This window comes from Conger conger, chromosome 11, assembly GCF_963514075.1.
Source record: "Conger conger chromosome 11, fConCon1.1, whole genome shotgun sequence".
Lineage (NCBI taxonomy): Eukaryota > Metazoa > Chordata > Actinopteri > Anguilliformes > Congridae > Conger > Conger conger.
The window spans coordinates 31,188,591-31,210,001 of NC_083770.1; the positions used below are offsets into that span (position 1 = coordinate 31,188,591).

The window sequence follows — 21,411 nt, forward strand, 5'->3', positions numbered from 1 at the left end:
CAGACAACCACTTGACACAACAACAATGGACACATTTCAGCAGAACTTTGCCCACAGATCATGCTTAAATTATTGTATTTATAGTCTATTGTATTTCTTGAACAAAATATTGTTTTGTTTTGAATTGAGATTGGAGATGTACACGTTGTTAGGCCTTTATTGTGCTATGTCAATGTACTTTTGAATGCACAGTTCCTGAATGTGCATATAATTAAGTCATAGGATATTTAACAGCAGTATAGCCTTCAAAAGTTTAATATCATTGATTTTGTTGCATTGTCAAGAGCTCATCGCAGAAGTGTCTAGTTTGTCCCAAGTGCTTGGCTATTTGCCATGATCACTCTGTCTGATATGCACAAAAGGGCAGAGTACACCACTTTTCACTGAATCTACATTTCTGTGGGTGCTGTAGTTAAAACGCAAATGTTGCAACCAAACGAAAGTGATGACCATGCAGGGTCTGTTACTGAGACTAGCTTAGAATAATGTAGATCTTAGAATCCTCAGACCTTATTCAAAAGGTGGTGACATGAAGGTTGTTTGGACAGAGCATTGACCGTCTCTAGATATTTTTGTGTCACAATTACAGTTTTTTACAATCGTTTTCACACTTGTCTCAATACCATGTCCACTTTTTCAAAACACTTAACACATTCACCATATCATTAGACTATGTGAACTAAACTGTGGATATTTTTGCATTGCTTTCATACTAAAGGCATTCAATCACCACTTCTTCCAAAATTCATGAATACCTCTCTCAGTCAATGTTCACTACCAGCAAAAGTTTGTACAAATACAGCAAATTTTGCAGACATTTAGATACTCTGTTCAAAACAGTTAACTTTCAGTTCAAACCCCAATGAAATTCTGATCATTGTGGAAGGAAATATGTTGCATTTTGGCTGAAAAATGAAACTATATGTTTGAAATACGTAAGACAGATCATTCTGATTTGAGCAGAAAGTTTATTCAGTTTATTCAATTTTTTTGTTTGCAGCCTTGTTACCATCTATACAAAAGTGATCATACTTGCATTGAAATGTGCATGTATATAGGGTTAATGTAGATGTAGTTGTCACTGAAGAGATTTTTCCACTATTACTGCTGTATATGTACTGTTGAAACACCTGGCTGTCATTTCAGTGAACAACCTACCCAGGTGTTTGTTGTTTGTGCCCCGTTACCACATATACAAAAGGGGTCACCTTTGGATTGGCATTTTCATTCTTTAGCCTTAGCAGAGGAAGAAGATGTCACGGAAGAGCAAGAACAGTTGTGTCTGATGAAATCAGAGCCACAGTTATCGATCATGTGGTAAATCTTGGTCTGTCCCTGAGGGAAGCAGGTTGAAGGTTCAACCAAACTTGCCTAGATCCACAGTGGCTTCAGTAGTGAGGATTTTCAGGCAAACCAACAGGTACTATACAGTATTTACAGCATTCTGACTGAAGGAGTTCAATTGATGTGTATATTACAGCAGTACTGTGATTTGAGAAGTCTCCAGAAAAAGCAGATGTATCAGTGCACATTTGTCTTTGACTCACTACAGGACCCACCGGTTACCACACACAGTCACACAGGGGGAAGGGGAAGAATGTTTACCCCTCAACAGGAGGATACAATAGTTGGGATGGTCATTGTCAACAACAGCATCAGGCTAAGAGAAATATGCAACAACATAATCGCAGACAACAACATATTTCCAAACATTGACAATGTAAGCACTACAACCATTTCAAGAGTGCTACAGAAACATCAGATCAGGATGAAACAGTTGTACACTGTCCCCTTTGACAGGAACTCTGGTACCAATATGAAGTTTATGAAGGTATATGTGAAGGTTTAGGACCACCACCCACATGAACAGATGTGACTTCTAGATGCAATGGCTGCTGGGTGTATGGACATAACAGTGGAACACATCCAGGGCTGGATAAGGCACGCAAACGTTTTCCTCGGTGTATAGCAAGAGATAACATTCGGAGTGATGTTAATGAAAATCTATGGCCAAATGCAGAGGACAGGATGGATGGGCCAGGCCAACAGTAGATTTCTGATACTGATAGGCAGACAATATATGTGCAAATTACTGTATATAGTGAAAATATTGCTTTTTGGTATGTATTTGTTATTGATTGTAATGTATTTTGAGAATTGAATTACAGTATATTGCACTGTGAGAACAAACGTCAAAATACTGTAAACCCTCTGAAGAATACTGTTGCTTTTGTGATTTGTTTCTTTATCATATATTGTTTTACATTACACAGTCAAAATTGTTATTCTGGGTTTCCAATATAGTAAAACATTAATTAATTTAGTTTACTGTTAATTTACCACACTCAGTCATGACATCTATTGTAAAACCAACAGATCAAAAGTTTCTTCTTGGCTTGAAATATTTGTGGATGCTAAAATAGAGGAAAGGGAAACACATATATGTATTTAGCAATGCTCCAAGTTGTTTGTGTTTTGTAGTTCATTGAACATTGAGTGACAAAGTAGTCTTATGGCCAAAAAGCATATGCTATAGTTATGGCAGCATGAGTCACTTTTGGGTGAAATATGTAAAATATGAAAATGTTTTGGTGGTTGAAGTGCATTTTGCACCAAAGGTTAACTGATGTGCTCAGGTGTGTTTCAAAAGCACACTGTGTGAAGAGTTTTGAAAAAGTGGGCATGGTATTGAGACAAGTGTGAAATTGTAATTGTAAACATGTGATTGTAAAAAACTGTAATTCCTATTTAACACAAAAGTGTGCGTTTATAATGCCTTAATAGGAGGAAGAGAATGTCTGTTGTTATTATATAGTTGCATTACTAACCAATGTACAGAAGCTTAAACGATGTGATTCTCCTCTGTCTATTAGCCTACATGTAAGCCTATCTTTGATCATTGTCCCATTAAACTTGAAATGAAACCGATAAATAGGCAATACTTCAGCCAAGTTGGTAACCTTAGTTTGTTGCACAACGTCAGAGGGCGCCAGTGACACGTTTTCAGTGTCTCGTGGAATGTGGAATGTGTAATTAATGCTAATCGCGTTCATGGGCGCACCCCAATATTTTTACAGTCCATCGAGATACTTTTACCAGGAAGCTCTTTGCTATTACTCCACGGTGACCACTGATTGTTGTCTATTTTTATAAGGTCTACGCGTGGACCACTAAACTCGGTATATTTTCTACGCTGTGGACTCGTGTTCTCACCGCATAGACCATCGATATTTGTTCACCCTTCTAACTTCCTGTTCCTGTGTTCTCGCGTTCACCATCACAAAATGAAGATGGCGTCTTTCGGACGAATTTCTCAAGCTCTCTATCGCTCTACTTTGACTCAGACCCGGCGTCAGCTCTCCGCTGCAGTACACGGCGAGGAGCACCAAGCCGGTAAATGTCATTGCTGCTTTATTCCCGGTTCAAGAAGGGAGAATACTACATTTGGGAGAGGATTTATAATGTTTGTTGTGACATCATGGTGACCTTGCTAGCTAGCTAACAAAGCAGCCTTTTCTTGTTAGAAGTTTAACGTTCGCTTGCTACGTTGTCAACCATACATATATTTACTGTAGACTTTATCCTACAGCTGATCCCCGTTCCAAGCTTCCATTTTGTATCAGACTAAAATGCTGTTGCAATCAATCGAAGCTTCCATTTTTCGTGTGTGTTCGTGTGATAAAGTAACTTTGAGTTGAGTAACGGTAGTTAAGTATTCATCCTGCTGGCTAACATTGACAACTAGCAGGCGTTTATATATAATTTTCCCCAGTCTAATTGAGAATCAGCTGCAATTTTTTTGTAATTGTGATCCAAGCAGCTAATTGTATACATTGCTATTGGACTATCTAATCACTAAACTGTAGTTTTATAGTTTGAATGTGTATTGATATGTACAAAAAAAAACAATCAAATAATTAAAGTACTCTGTTCAAGAGAAAGTAGCACTGTCCCACAACACTGCCCCTCTGCACTGTCCTCTTTCTTAGCCCGCACATGGAAGATCCTGACCTTTGTGGTGGCCCTTCCTGGAGTGGCTGTGTGCATGCTGAACACTTATCTGAAGATGCAGCACCACAGCCATGAGAACCCAGAGTTTATCCCCTACAGCCACTTGCGCATCCGCAGCAAGGTAAGCTCTTAAGTGTGTGTGTGTGTGTGTGTGTGTGTGTGTGTGTGTGTGTGTGTGTGTGTGTGTGTGGCGCGTGCATAAAATGTGTCAGTGCAGTAATATAATGCTTGTCGATGGTGTGTTTTCTTTTTTTTACATTAAGTGGAAATCACTTTTGTGTTTCATGCAGCTTATCTGAATGTAGTGCTGTTACATCATTGATGCAGTGATTTGTGTGTATTTACATTTCACTGAGGAAAATGCACTGGGCACTTGCACATAAAAAGTAATTCCTTTTCTTCCTCCCCATCCTTCTTCAGCGCTTCCCTTGGGGTGATGGCAACAAATCCTTCTTCCACAATCCTCATTGCAATGCTCTCCCTGATGGCTATGAAGAAGAACACTGAGCTTCTCTCCTTGCAATGAAAAACAGCCCCCTGTACCGGGACCAGAGACAACCTTCCATACTCCCCTGGTTTACAGGCCAGGACCCGGACCACACCACCTCAAGCAGTTTATTAACCTCTTAAAATTGTGTTTACTTGACCCAGTGTCTTTACCTAAGACACCCTATTCAATAGTTACGTTTTTGGACCATGTACACAATGTTGTTTTAACTTATCAAAAATAAAATGATATAATTCTTACTGGAACATTTGAATTCCTGATTTTTTTAACTCCTTAAACTTTTACCTCAGACACTTCAATTCAGTGCCAGGCTGGTCTTGTAAGTGCAATACATTTGGAACCCTCATGTGGAGTGAACATTTCCATGAAGAGATGTGGTTATAATTGGGTGAATTGTCTAAAATTAATTGCGATTTACTAAAGGCACAAATACCTGGACAAGTTTAGTTTCAGAAGAACGAGGAAACCAACCCGCTCTATTTGTCCTTGCGGGTCTCTGTACTGCAAGGCGGTTCTCACATGACTGTTCTTGTGACCCGCATTTAGACTAACATTACTTCAAAAAGTCAGCTTTAGTGGCGAAGTGAGACGAAAAGGCGAAATTAAGGAAGTCGCTAGACCACATAAGTGAATCATGTTTTGTTACTATCTCTATAGCCAGTTTGCGAAATTAACCAGCTCGGTAGCCTAACTGCTCTCCGTTGGAACCTGCTAACTGACAAGCTAGTACTAGCTAGCTGTCCGCTTCTGTTTTGTTGTACGACAGCTTCGCAAACTGGGTCACGGGGAGAGAGGTAATTTACATGGCTACAATGAAACCTAATGCTATAACGACTTTGATGCTACGTAGTTTTTTGTGGTTACGTAGAAGTTAGGAAGGTGCTTTGATTCAGTTATGGCGAAGTCAGAAAGGTTTGACAGTTAAATGACTTGAGCCAATCTCAAAGAAATTCGGAGAAACAGATCTGAAGCTAGCTGTTGATACGTTGGCTCAACTGGGCTAAGAACGGTGCACCGCATCGTTTAGTGTCGCTGGCGCATCCAAGGGACATGACTTTGCTGTGTAGCTAGCTTCAGTGTTAGCTGGTCAGCTGATCAGCCAACAAAGGATCGCAATACGGAATTTGGTAACTTTCTTGCAACTGTCGCTGCGGTGGTGATTTCACAATCTGTCAGGTATGAAAAAGTCGGAGATATGAATAGTTAAGATAGGCATTACGTTACTTCCAAACCAAATGAAAAGTTAGCCAATGCGCCGAATAAAGTGTTTCTACCGCAGCACAGCTTATTTGTATTTTAGGAGGTGCTGGGGGAAAAAACTCAGTCATCACTGTCATGTGGGTTATACAGTGTGTTCAGCATCAGTAAATATATTTTCTTTTTGTTGCAGTACACTAATTTTTGACCACTATGGCGATAAGGAGGGAGATGGAAAAGTCAGGAGTGAGGGGGGCAGAACAGGGTTGCCTTTGAGAGACGAGTCCGTTTTTTCAAACCTCATGGCTGAAGCCGCTACACCAGATCCACGATGGTGAGGCCAGTATACCCGTCTACCCCAATCTTTAGATACGCTTTCACATCCCTTTAACTAACGTCAAAGAATCCTGCATTCCTGTTTTCTGTCCCTCTGCATGTCATGATCATACTCAACTAATAATAGTTAAATAATTTGGTCTCTTTATGTTTTTTGCTTGTGGCTTTTTAACATTACTCCAATTCATTGCTCATTTACTTTTACATGAATCTAGCTGCCTTCCAACCAGATGGTCAACTTAAACTCTAGCACAACAGCAGTCTCAACTGTGAATGTAACTAGGGGGAGCTTTTTTTTTTGTTTTTATATATTTTTTAGTTTTTGAGAACAGTTTATTTGCAGTTTGGAAACTATGAACACTGAAGCAAACTAATAGCCACTGTTTATGATTCTGTTTTTAACATTTGTCTAGATTAAATATTTTAAGATTTTAATATGCTGTGCTTTTTCACTCATTCATTCATTCATTCATTCAAACTTTATTTCAGTCTCAGAGTCCAGATAAAATACATAATATACAATGAATTACATACAAAAGATCATAAAAAAAGTCCCAAATAAAATATATATTAATATCTTGCAAAGAGACACCTGTACTAATGTCTCTACAGCTGAGATTGATAACTTGTACTAAACCTTAGGTTTCATAAGCCCAAACTAATTTAATTTTAGCCATTAAGCCGGCAAATGAATTCATACACAAGATTTATACAGAAGACAGCTTGGAAAGTATTGATTCCTGCGGCCACAAACATTTCACTTGCGCAACACCATCAAGGTCTCTTAAGTAATATTGTCAAAACATCATTATAAGCTACTTTATGTCTCTGTAAGCTTGCTTTCTTGTAGTTTGACCACAAGTGTGCAGTGTAGAGTGGTGTACAAGGTGCTCTGAACAGAGACATCAGCTATTTGCTCTTTTGATGTGCAGGTGCAGTTACTTCTTCCTGTATGATGGGTCAAAGGTCAAGGAGGAAGGTGACCCTACGAGAGCGGGCATCTGCTACTTCTACCCCAAGGAGGTAGGCTCTTGACTATAACTAAGCCTATAACCTGCAAAGTTTCTTTGGGAATACGGTGAAATTATATTGCAAGTTGATTGTGGCAAATTTGTAATAACTTCTATTAGTGAGGCAAAGGGATTGCACTGATCTGTGAAGCAGGAAGGGAATGAAAATGGAAGAAGAGAAGTCAAGTCACATTTATTTCTAAAGCACATATAAGAAAGGAGTTTTAAAGACTCACTCTGACACCCGTTCTCTCAGACACCACTGGATCAGCAGGAGCTGCTGTGTGGACAGCTGGCTGGTGTTTGCCGATGTGTGTCTGAACTTTCCTGCTCCCCTGTCAGACTGCTCCGGATGCACAGACGCAAATTTGCTATTTGCACAAGAGGGGACTTCCTGTGGGTGAGCGACAGAAGGAGAGGGCTTTCTTTGTTGGCTCTGTTCAGGCGTGGTGGCTTGGTGTAGCTAATAGAGCAGTTTTGCATTGCATACCAGAGATTCTGTTTCTCCCCCTTTCTTCCTTCGTCACCTGCTTTTTCTTTCTGCCTTCTTCTTTTCCTCTCTCTTATTCATGCTCTTCCTCCTCCACCCTGCTCTGTTCTCAGGCTCTTGGCTGTGCAGTAGATATTCCAGACATCAGTATCCATGGTTTTCTGGAGCAGCTCATAGGTCTCTTCTGTTTCTACAATGGACCTGTCCGAGAGAGCTACCAGGTACAGTTTTTTCCCCTTTCACTTGTTTTTCAGCATTCTTGCAGTGTTTGGTTAAATTAAAGTTAAGTTAAATAAAAAATAAAAAAATTAAAATAGGCCCTGGTCCTTATCTTTGTTGTGCAGGTAGCAGTTGAAATTGTACTTCCCTCTAGGGTCTTTCAGCGCACTTATCCCTGGTTATGGGTATGCACTTTGTTGTACGTTGCTCTGGATAAGAGCGTCTGCCAAATGCCATTAATGTAATGTAATGTTGTATAATTATTATTGAGAAAGTAGTGCAATAGTTTCAGCAACCGCCTTAGGGAGTGAGCTTCACAATACAGGTTAAAAACACTGGTGATTGTACACTCAGTGAACACTTTATTAGGTATTTATTACACTTATTTTTTAGACTTAAGTCTTCTGCTGCTGTAGTCTATCCACTTAGTGGTTTGATGCATTGTATGTTTAGAGATGCTCTTCTGCATACCACTGTTGTAATGCATGGTTGTTTTCATTACTGTTACCTTCCTGTCAGCATGAACTTTGACCAGTCTGGCCCTTCTCCTCTAACCTCTCTCATTAACAACATGTTTCTATCCGCACAGCTGCTGCTCACTGGATGTTTTTTGTTTTCGGCACCATTCTCTGCAAACTCTAGAGACTGTTGTGTGTGAAAATCCCAGGTTATCAGCTTTTTCTGAGATACTGGTCTGGCACCAACAATTATTCCACGGTCAAAGATTTTTTCCCCATTCTGATATTTGGTCTGAAAAACAGCTGAACCTCTTGGCCACCACTGCATGCTTTTATGCATTTAGTTGCTGCCACATTATCGGCTGATTAAATAGTTGCATTAACAAGCTGGTGTACAGGGCTACCAAATAAAGTTGTCACTGAGTGTATATCCTTTATAATCCTATTCAATTTCTGTTATATTTCTAACTCTTAATACTGAGTTATTGGGTATTAAGAACTTTATGTTAATTTGCACTCCAGATACTATATCACAAAGTGTGCAGTCCCGCCTCTTGCTATTATTAACATTTTCTTCCATTTATTGTCTTCATCATTGTTTTTTTTTTTTATTGCTTTTTTTTTTCAAACAAATCCTTTTATTCTGCATGATTTACTGTCTCACCAGTCTTTAATGCTTGGTAGCAAATCATTACACTAATTATTCTCATGGGCCAATGCGCTTTATCCCAAAGCTTTGCAGCAAGGAAGAGTTGGCAACACAGTGGGGGAAGTACCTCTCTCATCTGCAGGGTGGCGCCACAGAGCTCCATCATATCTTCAGCTCCCTGCGCACCATAGATTCAACACATGTATGTATCAGCTGTGTGGGCCTTTTCTTTGTGGTGGGAGGGTTGGGAGGAGTGACTTATATAACCTATGGTCTGATTTTATATTTTCATATTTAATTGTGTTGTTATGATCAGTATTTGCACCTATCCTCCAGTAATGTTCATCAGTAGTGGGGTTTCCATCCAACCATTTTTATGCAAAATCTGAATTTGCACATAACAAATTAGAAAAAACCAACATATAGTAAAAATGTTTTTATGAGTGGCTGAGGAGTTGCCGGATCGATAGAGGGAACATTCAAAAAAGGATGATGGAACCCAATGGAAACAGAATACATTATGACATGATGTATCATGCTTCTGTTCCACAAGGCCCAAAATTAGCATTTTCTTTTGCCGACTTTTCGGAAATTCACTTAACATTTCCAAAATATTTGGATGGAAACTTAGCTTGACACCCCTCTCACTCACTTTCAGATTGACCCACTGCTGCTCCTCAAGGCTGCTCTTATTCTTCAAGCATGCCAGCGCTGCCCCCTGGTGTTAGCAGGCTGTATACTCTACTGTGGCAGGTAAACAAGCTTATGCATTTGCCCAACAAGGCATCTGCCTGTCAGAATATAGCTTTGATCTTTCTCTCCCTCGTCCTCTCCAGGGTTGTGAGCACACAGATGCCCCCTGACCTGACTGCAAAAGTGTTGGTTCAGGAGACTGAGGTATACAGCAAGGTCATGTAGGCCCACAGCTCTTACGTTGTGTTTGTATATGCACTCTTTAGCTTTTGTGGTTGCCTTCATATCTACCCTTCTCTACCATTAGGAGCTGAAAGGTTTGGCTGATGGGGTGACAAACAGCAACCCCCCATCTAGCAGCCAGACTGCCATTGCTGTGTTCCTGACTCCCTCTGAGCTCCTTGCTCTACGGTGCCCCCCTGTGGATTGGGCATGCAGGTATTGTCTGAAATTGACCACTCGTTCTCTGCTTGGTTAAGTGTGTCCTTCAGAATGATTAGTTGCTCTTATCAGTCAGAAAATGACTCTTACCCCAATATCCAGTCCTCCCATACAGTTGTTTCCCCCTCAAATTGACAGCTATTTCTTCTACTTTAATCTGACATGTGTTTTTGCTGTTTGTCCCATAGGTCCCACTGCCTCCCTCTTCAAGTTAACCACATCAAGAAGTCCCGTCTCCTGTCACGAACGCTGTCCGACACGCCCGCTCCTGAACCCCAGCTCCCCAGTCTCGACACCGCCTGCCGCACCCCCGACTCCCGCCAGACGGCGCCTTGCTCCACTCCCTCCTCCGTCTCAGACCAGATGCACTTCAGCCCGAGCCCCTCCCTGTCCGCTTTTGGTGACGCCTCGTCCTCTCCAGACCACTCAGGGTCATGTGACCGGATCCTAGCCAATGGGACACTGCAGTTGGGTCTGCTGAATGCATCAGAGGGGCAAGAGCAGGACGAGGAGATCTTTGGGACCCCTCTTTCTGCTCCTCACCGCATGGGTGAAAATGGGGAGGACTGTAGGTCACAAGGCGGGGGCTGTGAAGATGACAGTTCAAAGCAACAGGGCGGATGTGGAGAGGATGGACAGGCTGCTAACAGAGAGCCTGGGAGTGAACCACAAGGAGCCAGACACACAAGTGATGAAGAGCAGCTGGAACAGAAAGGTGGAAGAGAGGAAGAGGATAGTGGAGGAAAAAGAGAGCAGATAGACAGGAATGCAGAGCACAGGGGTAGAGCGCGGCGTGCTTACAGCGAGGAGCCCGGGAAAAATGAGAGGATCCAGGGAGGCAAGACCCCAACCTGCACGTCTACCCTCGGAGTGCAGCAGCCCCCCCTGGTGGCCATGGCGTTGTATCAGCACAGGGTGCGAGGGCTGGTGCTGGCTCTGCTGGTGGAGCCGAAGTTTCAGAGCGACGCCGCCGCCAAGGAGGAAGTGGTGAGTCTGGGGGTAGAGATACAAAAGCATCTGCAAAACAAAACAAATTATCGGTGACCTAGATTTCAGTTGACTGCATTGCAAAGTAGCCATTCGTTGTGCGAACAGGACCTGTCGACTGGTTTGTTGCTGAATTGTAACTATAGGAATTTCCTTATGAAATTAACCAGAGCCCATCTGTCACGTTTCACATATGTTAGCAAAGTACAGCAGAACACTTCAGTGAATTCAGTCAATGATTGTCATATGACACCCTTTTTTTGTACTTTTTTAAGCAGTTGATTTTCTTGCACTGTTACACCAGCTAGCAGGCATAGCATTGATCTCCACTGACTGAAATGTCCCCTGGTGTTTGTGCAGCATCACAGCAGCCTGGCATCTCTGAACGGGCTGGAGGCTCACCTGCGCAGCACCAGAGCTGTGACCCCAGGGCCTCCCGGGGGGTACACCTTCGCTCACTATGACTGCCTGCAGAACACGCTAACCAGTGAGAACCACATCAAACACGCAGCCTGTCTGTTTATGTCTCCGTTTATATCTCCCTCTGTCTGTTTTTAACTGGTCTTGTCTATCAACCTTTCACCCATTAGTTTGGGACAAACCAGCATTTTAATATCTTTCAAGTTGGACATATTACATTGACCTTACTCGTGGTCTCAACTGGTCATCACAGTGAGATTGTGTGAGACAAGTAAAATGAACCCCTCTAGAACAGAACAACTTATTTTATTTTATTTTTATTTTAATGAGCTCAAAGTTGTGCTTTCTTGTTTGAATGACCAAAAATTACATATGCAATGGAATAATTGCTGTACGAAGTATGAAGGCTTGTACAGCAAAATTTTGGCTCCAGAGTTAGATTCCCTGGTCCCAAGTAAACTGGCAGGCATTTTAAAGCCTGCAGGTCGCCAGATATTTCTGTAAATATCTTAAATGTCCTACATCACGCAGACAAACCGTCTGGGCCAATCAAACCAAGTGAAAAAATATAATGTTGTCTATTCCTTTAGCTTGTGACTTTGTGTTCTATTCTTTTAACTGTAATTTTAACTCAAAGCAGCAAATTAAAAATGGTACCCCCATTGCTAATGTTCTCATAATGCATGTGTAAGTTGCAGCTATAATTTGTGCAAATTTCAAACATTTATCATCTTGGATCTTGGCATGACAGGTTATGTCTTATGTTCTCTTAGCCTTATATCCAGCCACGCTATTACATGGGCCCTCCAGGTCCGAGCATGGCTAGTTATTGGTTGGTATAGAGGTGTTATAGGGGTTTTGTGTTGAATGTCCCTCTCTGTCTGACACTGTGGCCGTGAAGTGGCACTCATGCAGATTATGACCCGTGCCGTTGTGCCGTACGCCTATGTGCTCTCCCGCGTGTGCTCTCCCGCGTGTGCTCTCCCGCGTGTGCTCTCCCGCGTGTGTGCTCTCCCGCGTGTGTGCTCTCCCGCTTGCGCGCTAACGAGTGCATTCTCCTTTCTAATCGCCGCTGCCGCGTGTCTCCCCGCAGCCAATCTGTCTGGGGGGGCGGGCGGGCCCCTGGAGCGCTCCTTTGTGCGGGCCACTTCTCTGCTGCACTCCCATTTCTCTCAAGCTGTCACCCTGCAGGAGGCCATTGTAAGGTCAGAGACTGGGCGGGGGAGGGGTGGCATCACAGCCTGAGGGGGGGCGGGGCGGGGGGGGGGGGGGTCACTGGCTTTTGAAGCTGTGTGCTGTACATTAATGTGTGAGGCTGTGGGTTCTACCTCAGTGCATGGTGAGTATGTACGGTCATTGTGGTCTTAGAAGTGTTCGGCTTTGAATGTGAAGAGAACGGTCCATATGGAAAGCTCAGATTTAATGAGCCCTTAATGTTTGTGGTGAAACACTCATTACAGATGAGTGGGGGGAAAAAAGCCTAAAGCACATGAAAAAATACTTCAAAGATTGGGAAAGTGCTTGTCTTTTTCATTTATTCTAGGTTTTTCTGAGTTGTACATCTCATAGAAAGAAAATTAAATTGCATGACTGTTTTCCAAAGCCCGCAATCTCTCTGACCAGCTGCTTACAGTTTAGTGGTAATGTTAAAAAACAACCCTTTTTTCTCCTTGAAAAGTGCCTGAGTTTGTAATTAAGGCCTTAGGCAGAAGTGTGTGGTCATGCAGTGTTTTGTGTGTCAGTGTGTGAATTGAGGTATTGAGGTGTCCCGTGTCTGTACGTAACGCAGTGCATAACACTGTGTATCAGGAATGCAGGGTCAGCTGTGTATGGGACCCGCAGCACAGCCCAGGAGACGTATTTCCTGCAGCAGGGGGCTACGGCGAGGAACTCCGGAGTCCCCAACCCCCAGGACAGCGCCTTCTCCCTGCCCAGTAAAGCCCGGCACCGTCTGCTCAAACACGGAGTCAACCTGCTGTGACACGCAGCGGAGAGCCAGGTCCACATCATTTCCTCCTCTGGGGGTGCGTCACCACACCTCCGCACAGCACATACTGGACTCTACCCACAACCATGTTCTGGTACTGTGGTGTGCAGGTGAAGGCTGCTTCTTCTTTGAAAACATTTTTTCTCCAGTGCACTTATCCAAGTATTTTTTTACATTCCGAACTAAGAGACTGAAGCAGCCATACAGTTTGTTGAGAGGCAGTGGTTATCACAACCATCCCCCCATTTAACTGCCACCATGGCTGAGGTGACTGAAGATGTGTGACGATTAACAGAACTAAGCATTGTTGCAATAAAAAGAAATCATGTTGACATAAATAATGCAGTATGTGAGACAAGATGCCTGTAATGCTGAAACCTCAATAAAGCAAAGGCAAAGGATACTGAAGTTTCCAATCTGCTGAATGTCTGTCATTTGAATTGATGATGAATGTGCCTCTGTCTTTACATGCAAACCTTTCCCATGGACACCCTTCCTTCCCCACCCCCTGCCCCAGCTTTGGGAAAGCATACATTTCTCCCAAATATTATTATGTTGTATTGGGTACTGTTACCCCTTCCCAATAAAAAAATCCTTAAGAAAATTGACTGATTGTTCCTCCCCATCCCCAAATTTGAAATTAGCTCTATATTCTTGCCTCTACCCTAATTCACCCTACAAACAACCCAAAAGTAAGTACTCACTTGCTGTATATAGACTGTACATAATGAGTTGAATTTAAGTAAATTGTCCAGTCCCCCACCACACACACACACACACACATTATGCAGGAATGCGGCAGGCCGTTCACACTTTCTATAGCATTGCTGTCAGCGCCTGTCCTGAGGTTATCCCTCTCCTGCAGGACCGTCCTTTCCCCAGAAATTCTGTCAGTGACTACAAATTCTGCAGAAATCCTGGGGGAGAGCTCCAACGTTAGATCTCTGAATCTTACCCTGGGGGTTGGGACTGGTGAAATATTCCTTCAGACATAAATGGCCAACAGATCTGTTCGTTTTATATAAACATACAATACATAAGGTCAATCTAAACGTTGTTACAATCTTATTGAGTAATTCCTTCCTTTTCTGGCCGGCAAATTACACTTTATTTGGCAAACGCTTTTAAACTTTAATACGTGTTGCAATGTATATAGTCACATTGATAAATTTACCGCTCTCATATTGAAATTTGAATTGTGTCCCATAACATTTTCGGTGTTTCGGTAATGACGCAATTAATCGTGAAGTTTTAAAGGTATAAGCCATGCACCTGAAGACATAAGCTCAGCGCAACGCTCGAAATTCAACATACTGGGCTAATGGGGGAGTCGGATTCTCAGAAACAGGTGTTTGTGTTTTGAAATAAGTTTATGTTGTCCCCGTCAAAAACTAAATGGAGCGCAATGTTTAACTCAAACTTTGAAACACTGAAATAGGGACATAAAGCGTCAGATGAGCGTTGTTTTCCCTTGAATGTGTCTGAAATATACTTTAGCAATAGCAATTAGGCTATATCACAACTGCAATGGTAATTTACCCTTATGTGGCACAGGGAGAATCTACTAATACAAACATGAACCGAAAATCAACATTTACTTTTAACTGCAAGTGAGGCATCTGTTTAATGTAAATTCGAGAATATGTTACAGTTTAACTCCGATTTACATATAAGCCCAGTTTATTCATTAACCAATGCGTTATAATGGTAATTCCTAATGTACTGTTCAATGTCGATGCATAGTGTACGAGTATTATGGGTTGAAATAACAAAGGTAGCTGTCGACTACCTTGTGATTCTGGATAGGAAAACGTATTGAAGAACCGCAGGCAGAGGTCAGGACACTATATTGCCTGCGTGCTATTGGTCACAAGTTTTATTCTCGTTCTTTTGCTGTCGGTTGTCTTGCAAATTAGTTCGATCTAATGGTCCAGATTTTGGGTAATTAGGGTCATTAAGGCCCCAGCTGAATGTGAATAGTTTGGTGTCGCCGCGTTTAGAGCGTCTTATTATGCAGACACATTGAGAGGTTCAGTTGGGGGGTGCAAATGGGTTGGGATTGTGGGTACGAACAAAACAAGGGGAGGAGAGAAGGTCTACATAATTCAAATTCAAAGTGGCGAAGTGTCTCCATTGTCAGAAGTAGGGTATACCCTATATAACCACAGCGTCAGGCACTGTCTTTCAAAATAACTGCCCCGCAGAAAAGTCCAGTCTGAAGAAACACTAAAGCCATATTGTAGGCTATAAGCTACCGGGTTACATGAGATCGGACTACTTGAACCGGCACGCGTATTCGCACCATCATGACCGGGCTCAACTACACACGGATTGCTCTACTGTTTTTAATTACGCTGGCCGGAACCACCGGGGGCCACTGTCGCACGCTGCAAAGCTGGATGGCCAAGTCCTCATTTTTTCGTGACGGACACGAGGTATTAAATACTTATATCCAACCAAAACGTCGGCGGCGAGACACATTGGAGACTCAGCGGGAACATTGCGCGCTCTTGGCCGCTCCGTGGATGGAGTCAACAGGACATTTCGAAAGCGAAGGACAGTTATACAGGCTTAGGGTACTATCTTTGTCAGAGGAGGGTCCACGGCGTGCTGTTTTCCCTGAGCAGCCTCTTTTTCGTTTTGTTCGACGTGTTTATCGATGCTGTCAGATGGGTTTCCATTGTCGTGGAGTGAAGGGAATTCAAGGACGACTAAATGGAGGTACTGTATACGTTTTTCGCTCTTATTTTGGCATATAATGGTTCAACCTTGCTGTCACATGTTAAATTGTCCTGAAAATGTAACACATTTTATTAACATGGCCAGATCAAACTTGTATACATACTAAGTTGACAAGGTGTGTATTTCTCATATGAAATGAAATTATAAAATTTTAGGACGCAGCACAAAAATGATTGCATATGAATCCAACTGCTCTTGGGCTTGTTCTCAGTTTCTCCTGCTCTCCTCTTTCAGGCTCTGAAGTGGAGTTTTTGCTCAGTGCGGATGTCCTGTCAGTGCCTGTGGTGAGAGCTGAAGTGCACCTTCACATTGTAAACCCACATCACCTCCGAGTAGAGCCATGGTTGCCCACTGTGGCAAAGCGTGACAAAAAGTCCTACACAAGGTAAGACCTATGCTGTGTGGTTTTATTAGTCCAACCACTGTTTTAAGTATCAGCACTGAAAGTACTGCTTTTGGCCTTTTGAAACATTTGTATTTGACACACTCTCTCATCTGCAGGTACAGCGTATGGTCAAAGGACGAGGTGGTGGAGCTGAGAGTGGACGTGCTGTTCCTTTTTCAGAGCCTCCAGGAGGTGGCCAGGCGTGTCCAGCGGGGACCCGGTCTGGCAGACCTCCGAAGGGTGGGGCGCCTCGCTAGGCTGAGGGGAGAGAGCCAGGGGGGCGGTCAGAACGCTTGGTCTCTCCAGGACACGGATGGCGATGTGTGGGGGGAAGGGGAAAACGTTCTGAGGTCTGCACTGGAGCTTGGTCTGCTGCTGCACTGCAGCAAAGGAGGAGCAGAGGTGCCATGTGAGGAGAACGGTGTGCGCCTTCTCCACACTCCTTTCATTGCCCTCTCCTACAGATAGAACCCACACTTACTGAGTCCTTCCCTCAACCTTTTTACGAGATCTATGCACTCGGTCTCATCTTTTTCAGAAGGGCTGGTTTTGTATTAGGATCAAGGAACTGTAGTTTTCTGACCCTGAGCACAATTGCAAACGATCTCTCTGTTGTGCAGGTTCTTGTTTTTATATACCATGGGCTGTATAAGTGTTTAAAAAAACGATATCCCATAAATGGCTGGGTAATTGCACTTCACTAAATGCATGAATATTTAAAGTTATATTAAATGTTTTTGTTCTGTTGTATGTAACAATGTAGTTTTGTAAAGCTGTAAATAGTGTATATAACCACATAGTTTATATCAATTGTACTTTAGTTTTTTTTATTAAAACATGTTTGAGGCTTATTGTGAGTTCCTGTCATTGTTTCTGAGACCATGTGTGATTTTGAAAAAGTAAATATCTTCTGAGAAGTGGCCTTTGTGACTGAGACTAACACAGGAAACAGCAGGGAATACTGGAATCGCTGTCATGGTATCAATCTTTGTCTCTGCTTTGGAGTTAAATATGTGAAATATATTTCCTGAAATAAAAGGAAAGAAACCAACAAATAAACCCATTCTTCACAAAAATCAATTGCTTTAGAATATATTATATAAATTCACGTATCATATGTTTGTGAACCTTGAATTAAGTGATGCTTTCATAAGTGCTTGTATGACTGAAGTGAAGACCTGAAATAAAACATTGAATAATTTAACCTAATAATAATATACTGGTAATACATGTCCAGATTTACACAGGACAGGGGCATAAATAAATAATTTTGCCGTAAGTAAGGTTGACGCAGTCAGATAACATCAGTCGAGCTATGCCTGTTACAAACGTAGGCTGTACATGGATGCTCCAACTAAACAAGATTATTTGAAGTTGAATGACTAGATTGCTTGAAAGTGTAGCGAAAATCGCAATAGCATCCTCTGGCGCCACCTTTCGTCAAGTAATTGAAATTGACACATTGCTATCAATGGACTATTTTGCTGTCCGTCAAAAGTTACCAGCTCTGTTATTGGCTAATACAGATAGGCTACAGGAAGTCAGATTGAATGGAGTAGGAAACTGAAGCCACGCGTTTCGGGATGGTGCGTTATAAATCCAGGTAGTGCGTACATAAATTGTATTTAGCAAGTTTATACTGTTGTAAAATCTAGCATTGTTTCATAGGAAGAAATACAAACGTATGTCATAAGATGTATATACTGTAGTTAATTGCTTAGATACGGCGGTTATAACAAAATCAGCATGTGAAGTGTTTGTTAAATTGATTGTTTGCTTGCCAATTTTATGATACGATTATTAGGATTACATTTTCAGAAGTTATGAAAAGGAAACCAGAGTACCTTAGGAATCATAGGAACAAATTATGTTTCAGTGGATCACTTTCCCAATGTGTCTAGCAAGATCACGTATTGGTAACTCGATTTGCTGGGTCGCAGGTAAATGGCCACCACCGCACCGAGTAGTCCGGACTCGAATTGCAAAAAAACATTTGGCTATAATTCAATTATTTAACGCCGTAAATGAGCAAGATTAGACAAAGTAATTAAGAAAAATTGAACTTTGTTGCTCATGTGACAAAATTAACAAATCGTTATCTCTCGTAGTCGTAAGTAGCATGCACGTTGGTTTTAATCAGTTAAATGTGAATTTGTGTGTTGTAAAACGAATCTTCCTTCTTCTAGGTATCTGCTTTGTGAGTTGTGCGTGTCAGACCAAAGTAGCTTGCAGCTGTTGGATGAACGAGCGGTGTTCGCAGCAGTGAGGGGAGCAGTGTCTTCGGCACACGGGGACTACGGGTCTGCACTCTGCAGTGCCTCTTTTGCAGGTGTGGGAGATAACGGCCCAATAAACCATACTATAACAAAATGTTACCACAATGTATATGTAATGTAATTTGGATAATGAACCGCTACCTTCAGAGGTGACAACCCCACAGACTAATAACATAGGTTTTATACTGTAACATATCTCCTCAGTGAAATATCTGAATGCCCACACTGGAGTGGTATTCCTGCGCTGTCGCAAGAGCCACTACAGGGTCCTCTGGTCTGCGTTACCCTTCATTACCAGTGTGGAGAGCCGAGGCCAGAGAGTCCCCTGCTTCTTCAACTGCCTGCATATTGGAGGTGATTTGCAAACGGTTATCTTTACAGTAGGAATGTGAAATTTCCAGTAAGGAGTCTCAATCATATTGCAAGCCACAGACAAAAAATTGTGCTTAGTAGTTCTTTTACACATTAGTCTCTGGAATAACATCTCTTACCCCCCCCCCCCCCCCATCTGTGCAGGGACGATTCGCACGTGTCAGAAGTTCTTGATCAGATACAACACTCAACAGCTCCATCGCATGCTCAGGCTGTGCCACAGTGAGGGTGGGTAGCCTCTGATGGGCATGCATGCGGCACATGATCCTCCAAGCTTTGAAAAAGATTTCTGGCACAGTACTTAAGAGAGGAATAACAAATATTTTCAGTTAGTAAAGAGGGACTGCAAAGTCTGTTCAAAGCCAACATCGAACACACACACGCCAACTCTATTGAATAAGCTAACCAGATTTATAGTGAAAGAACCGAGAATCCTTCAAGATACAAATCTACGCTATTGATTCTATATTATGAGTCTCACAAAAGATGGGCTGAATGACCTGTCTTTGTTTTGTTATTTATGCTCTTGGGTTCTTATTCACATTTCCATCACCATCTTGCACTATATGCTAATCCACTGGGTGAAATTATGTGGAGTTGATTTTACTGTCTTTTAGTTGTATATTGGAGTTGTCTGTGTTGTCTTGAGTGGGCAGATCGTTTCTTTCTTCTCTTTTTCAGTCTTTTTAAAATGATTTTCTTTTTGTGCAGCGGAGAGGTTAGAGGTTCGCAAGGCCGTGCTGAGTTGTTCTCTGAAGAGTCTTGAAAAAGAGGAAGAAGCAGAAGATGGATATGGGGATGAAGAAGTCTGAGGGGAAAGTTAAACTACACCTACATACTGGTAGTATTGCAGCATGGGCTGTACCTTGTGCTGGTTGATAGCAAGTGCCGCAAGAATAATGTATAGTGTACATGCTCATAAGTGTTCTTATACTGTATTACTTTGTAATGTCCAGGAAAACATGCTGCCCTGCAGTTCACTGCAGCACCCTACCTATCAGAGCTTAACATTGTGCAGGTGATTTGACCATCTCGGATGGGTGGGAGAGTATATCCATTCTTGACTTTAAGCTGAGATGTACAGATTCTTGGGACTTGAACATTTCATAGTTTTGTTTAAAGAATAATATGATATTGTATGTAGTAGTGATGACATATGTAAGATGATTTGTATAATTTAAGGATAGTTTATTTTTATTTTTTAAACTATGGCTAACAGCTGTTTGGCTCTGTGACTGTACCAGAAACATTGACTTGCATTTTATCTACTCTGTATTGTGAATAAAGAAAATGAGCACTAACTCGTCTTTTACTGCATTTACATAGGAATTGCATTGCTATTTCTGCCCATTTTTCATTTATTTATAGAAAAACGACTCTATAGTGTATGAGCTGATGGTCAGGATTTTTAAGTACACATGAAAGATTGTTCCAAATCATATTCCAAGAAATTTCATCGTTACTAGTGGATAGAACTTCGTCCCAAATTGATTAGATTGGAAGGGGTTTGTAAGAGGCTCTAAGGAGGAATGTGTAAAGGGCTGAGATGAAACCCCTTTCTCCTATCCAACATGCATTGCGATGTGTTTGAAGCTCTGTTCCCTGAAGGGCCAAATTTTAGGGATTTAAAAATATTTTCACACATGGAATGGAACTTTACCTCATTATTCTGCCTCTCATGACTCATTTAGGTAAGTCTGCTCAGTCAAAATTGAAGAAAGTATATTTAACATCTTTGAGCATCTTGGAAAGTGCTGTATAAATGAAATTATAGCTATTATTACTAAAATTTGTTAAAGTTCAAATCAGGAAACACAGATTAAACACATCTGAATGTGTCAAAAGTAGTGTGATTTGCAGTGCATGTTGCTCCCAGTTCATTGATATACAAAAAAATATTTCAAAATATTTGTATGAAGGAAAGTAGACCGACCGAAACGGGGCTGACATTTCCCAGCCTGGTTCTGAAGGGGGTGGGGGAGCAATGAATAGGAGTGCTCATTGCCGACTTGGAAAGAAACCCTAACAGCGATACAGACACTATTGCGCTTTGCTTTCTTGCATTCATGAGAACATTTATGTAAGCCGTCATCGACACTTTCTCATTTCATAAAGAAAATGCACTGCAAAAAAGGCCCAATAATCTGTAAATCTCATCATAAAACTAAGTTAGTCGAAATGTAATGAATTATATAATACGCATCATCCTGGGTTGTGTTAGCGAACAGGG

The 21,411-nt window shown here is 41.9% G+C and overlaps 4 protein-coding genes across 7 annotated transcripts; all 4 read left to right on the forward strand.

Moving 5' to 3' along the window:
- The first annotated feature begins 3,035 nt into the window (after nucleotides 1-3,035).
- On the forward strand, nucleotides 3,036-4,764 carry LOC133140963 (cytochrome c oxidase subunit 6A, mitochondrial). Its single transcript, XM_061261297.1, has 3 exons — nucleotides 3,036-3,393; nucleotides 3,990-4,132; nucleotides 4,432-4,764. Exons 1-3 carry the CDS (start codon nucleotides 3,285-3,287, stop codon nucleotides 4,516-4,518), a joined length of 339 nt encoding a protein of 112 aa, XP_061117281.1. The 5' UTR covers nucleotides 3,036-3,284; the 3' UTR covers nucleotides 4,519-4,764.
- Nucleotides 4,765-5,016: 252 nt separating this feature from the next.
- Nucleotides 5,017-13,817, forward strand: hps4 (HPS4 biogenesis of lysosomal organelles complex 3 subunit 2). 4 transcript variants are annotated; one of them, XM_061261677.1, is made up of 13 exons: nucleotides 5,017-5,360; nucleotides 5,909-6,050; nucleotides 6,985-7,075; nucleotides 7,319-7,462; nucleotides 7,666-7,773; nucleotides 8,964-9,080; nucleotides 9,537-9,631; nucleotides 9,715-9,775; nucleotides 9,879-10,009; nucleotides 10,201-10,999; nucleotides 11,360-11,486; nucleotides 12,513-12,624; nucleotides 13,229-13,817. In XM_061261677.1, exons 2-13 carry the CDS (start codon nucleotides 6,019-6,021, stop codon nucleotides 13,398-13,400), a joined length of 1,989 nt encoding a protein of 662 aa, XP_061117661.1. In that variant the 5' UTR covers nucleotides 5,017-5,360; nucleotides 5,909-6,018; the 3' UTR covers nucleotides 13,401-13,817. The 4 variants fall into 4 exon arrangements, with proteins under 4 accessions (XP_061117661.1, XP_061117660.1, XP_061117663.1 ...); XM_061261676.1 differs by having other exon boundaries at nucleotides 5,017-5,313; nucleotides 5,910-6,050; XM_061261679.1 differs by having other exon boundaries at nucleotides 5,017-5,313; nucleotides 5,910-6,050; nucleotides 12,513-12,619.
- A 1,895-nt stretch (nucleotides 13,818-15,712) lies between these two features.
- Nucleotides 15,713-17,001, forward strand: si:ch211-170d8.2 (uncharacterized protein LOC571755 homolog). The gene is made up of 3 exons (XM_061259436.1): nucleotides 15,713-16,127; nucleotides 16,383-16,533; nucleotides 16,650-17,001. The coding sequence occupies exons 1-3, from the start codon at nucleotides 15,713-15,715 to the stop codon at nucleotides 16,999-17,001; spliced, it is 918 nt and encodes a 305-aa protein (XP_061115420.1).
- A 1,036-nt stretch (nucleotides 17,002-18,037) lies between these two features.
- Nucleotides 18,038-20,482, forward strand: pop5 (POP5 homolog, ribonuclease P/MRP subunit). The gene is made up of 5 exons (XM_061261460.1): nucleotides 18,038-18,136; nucleotides 18,720-18,862; nucleotides 19,014-19,163; nucleotides 19,326-19,409; nucleotides 19,893-20,482. The coding sequence occupies exons 1-5, from the start codon at nucleotides 18,117-18,119 to the stop codon at nucleotides 19,991-19,993; spliced, it is 498 nt and encodes a 165-aa protein (XP_061117444.1). The 5' UTR covers nucleotides 18,038-18,116; the 3' UTR covers nucleotides 19,994-20,482.
- Nucleotides 20,483-21,411: the final 929 nt, after the last annotated feature.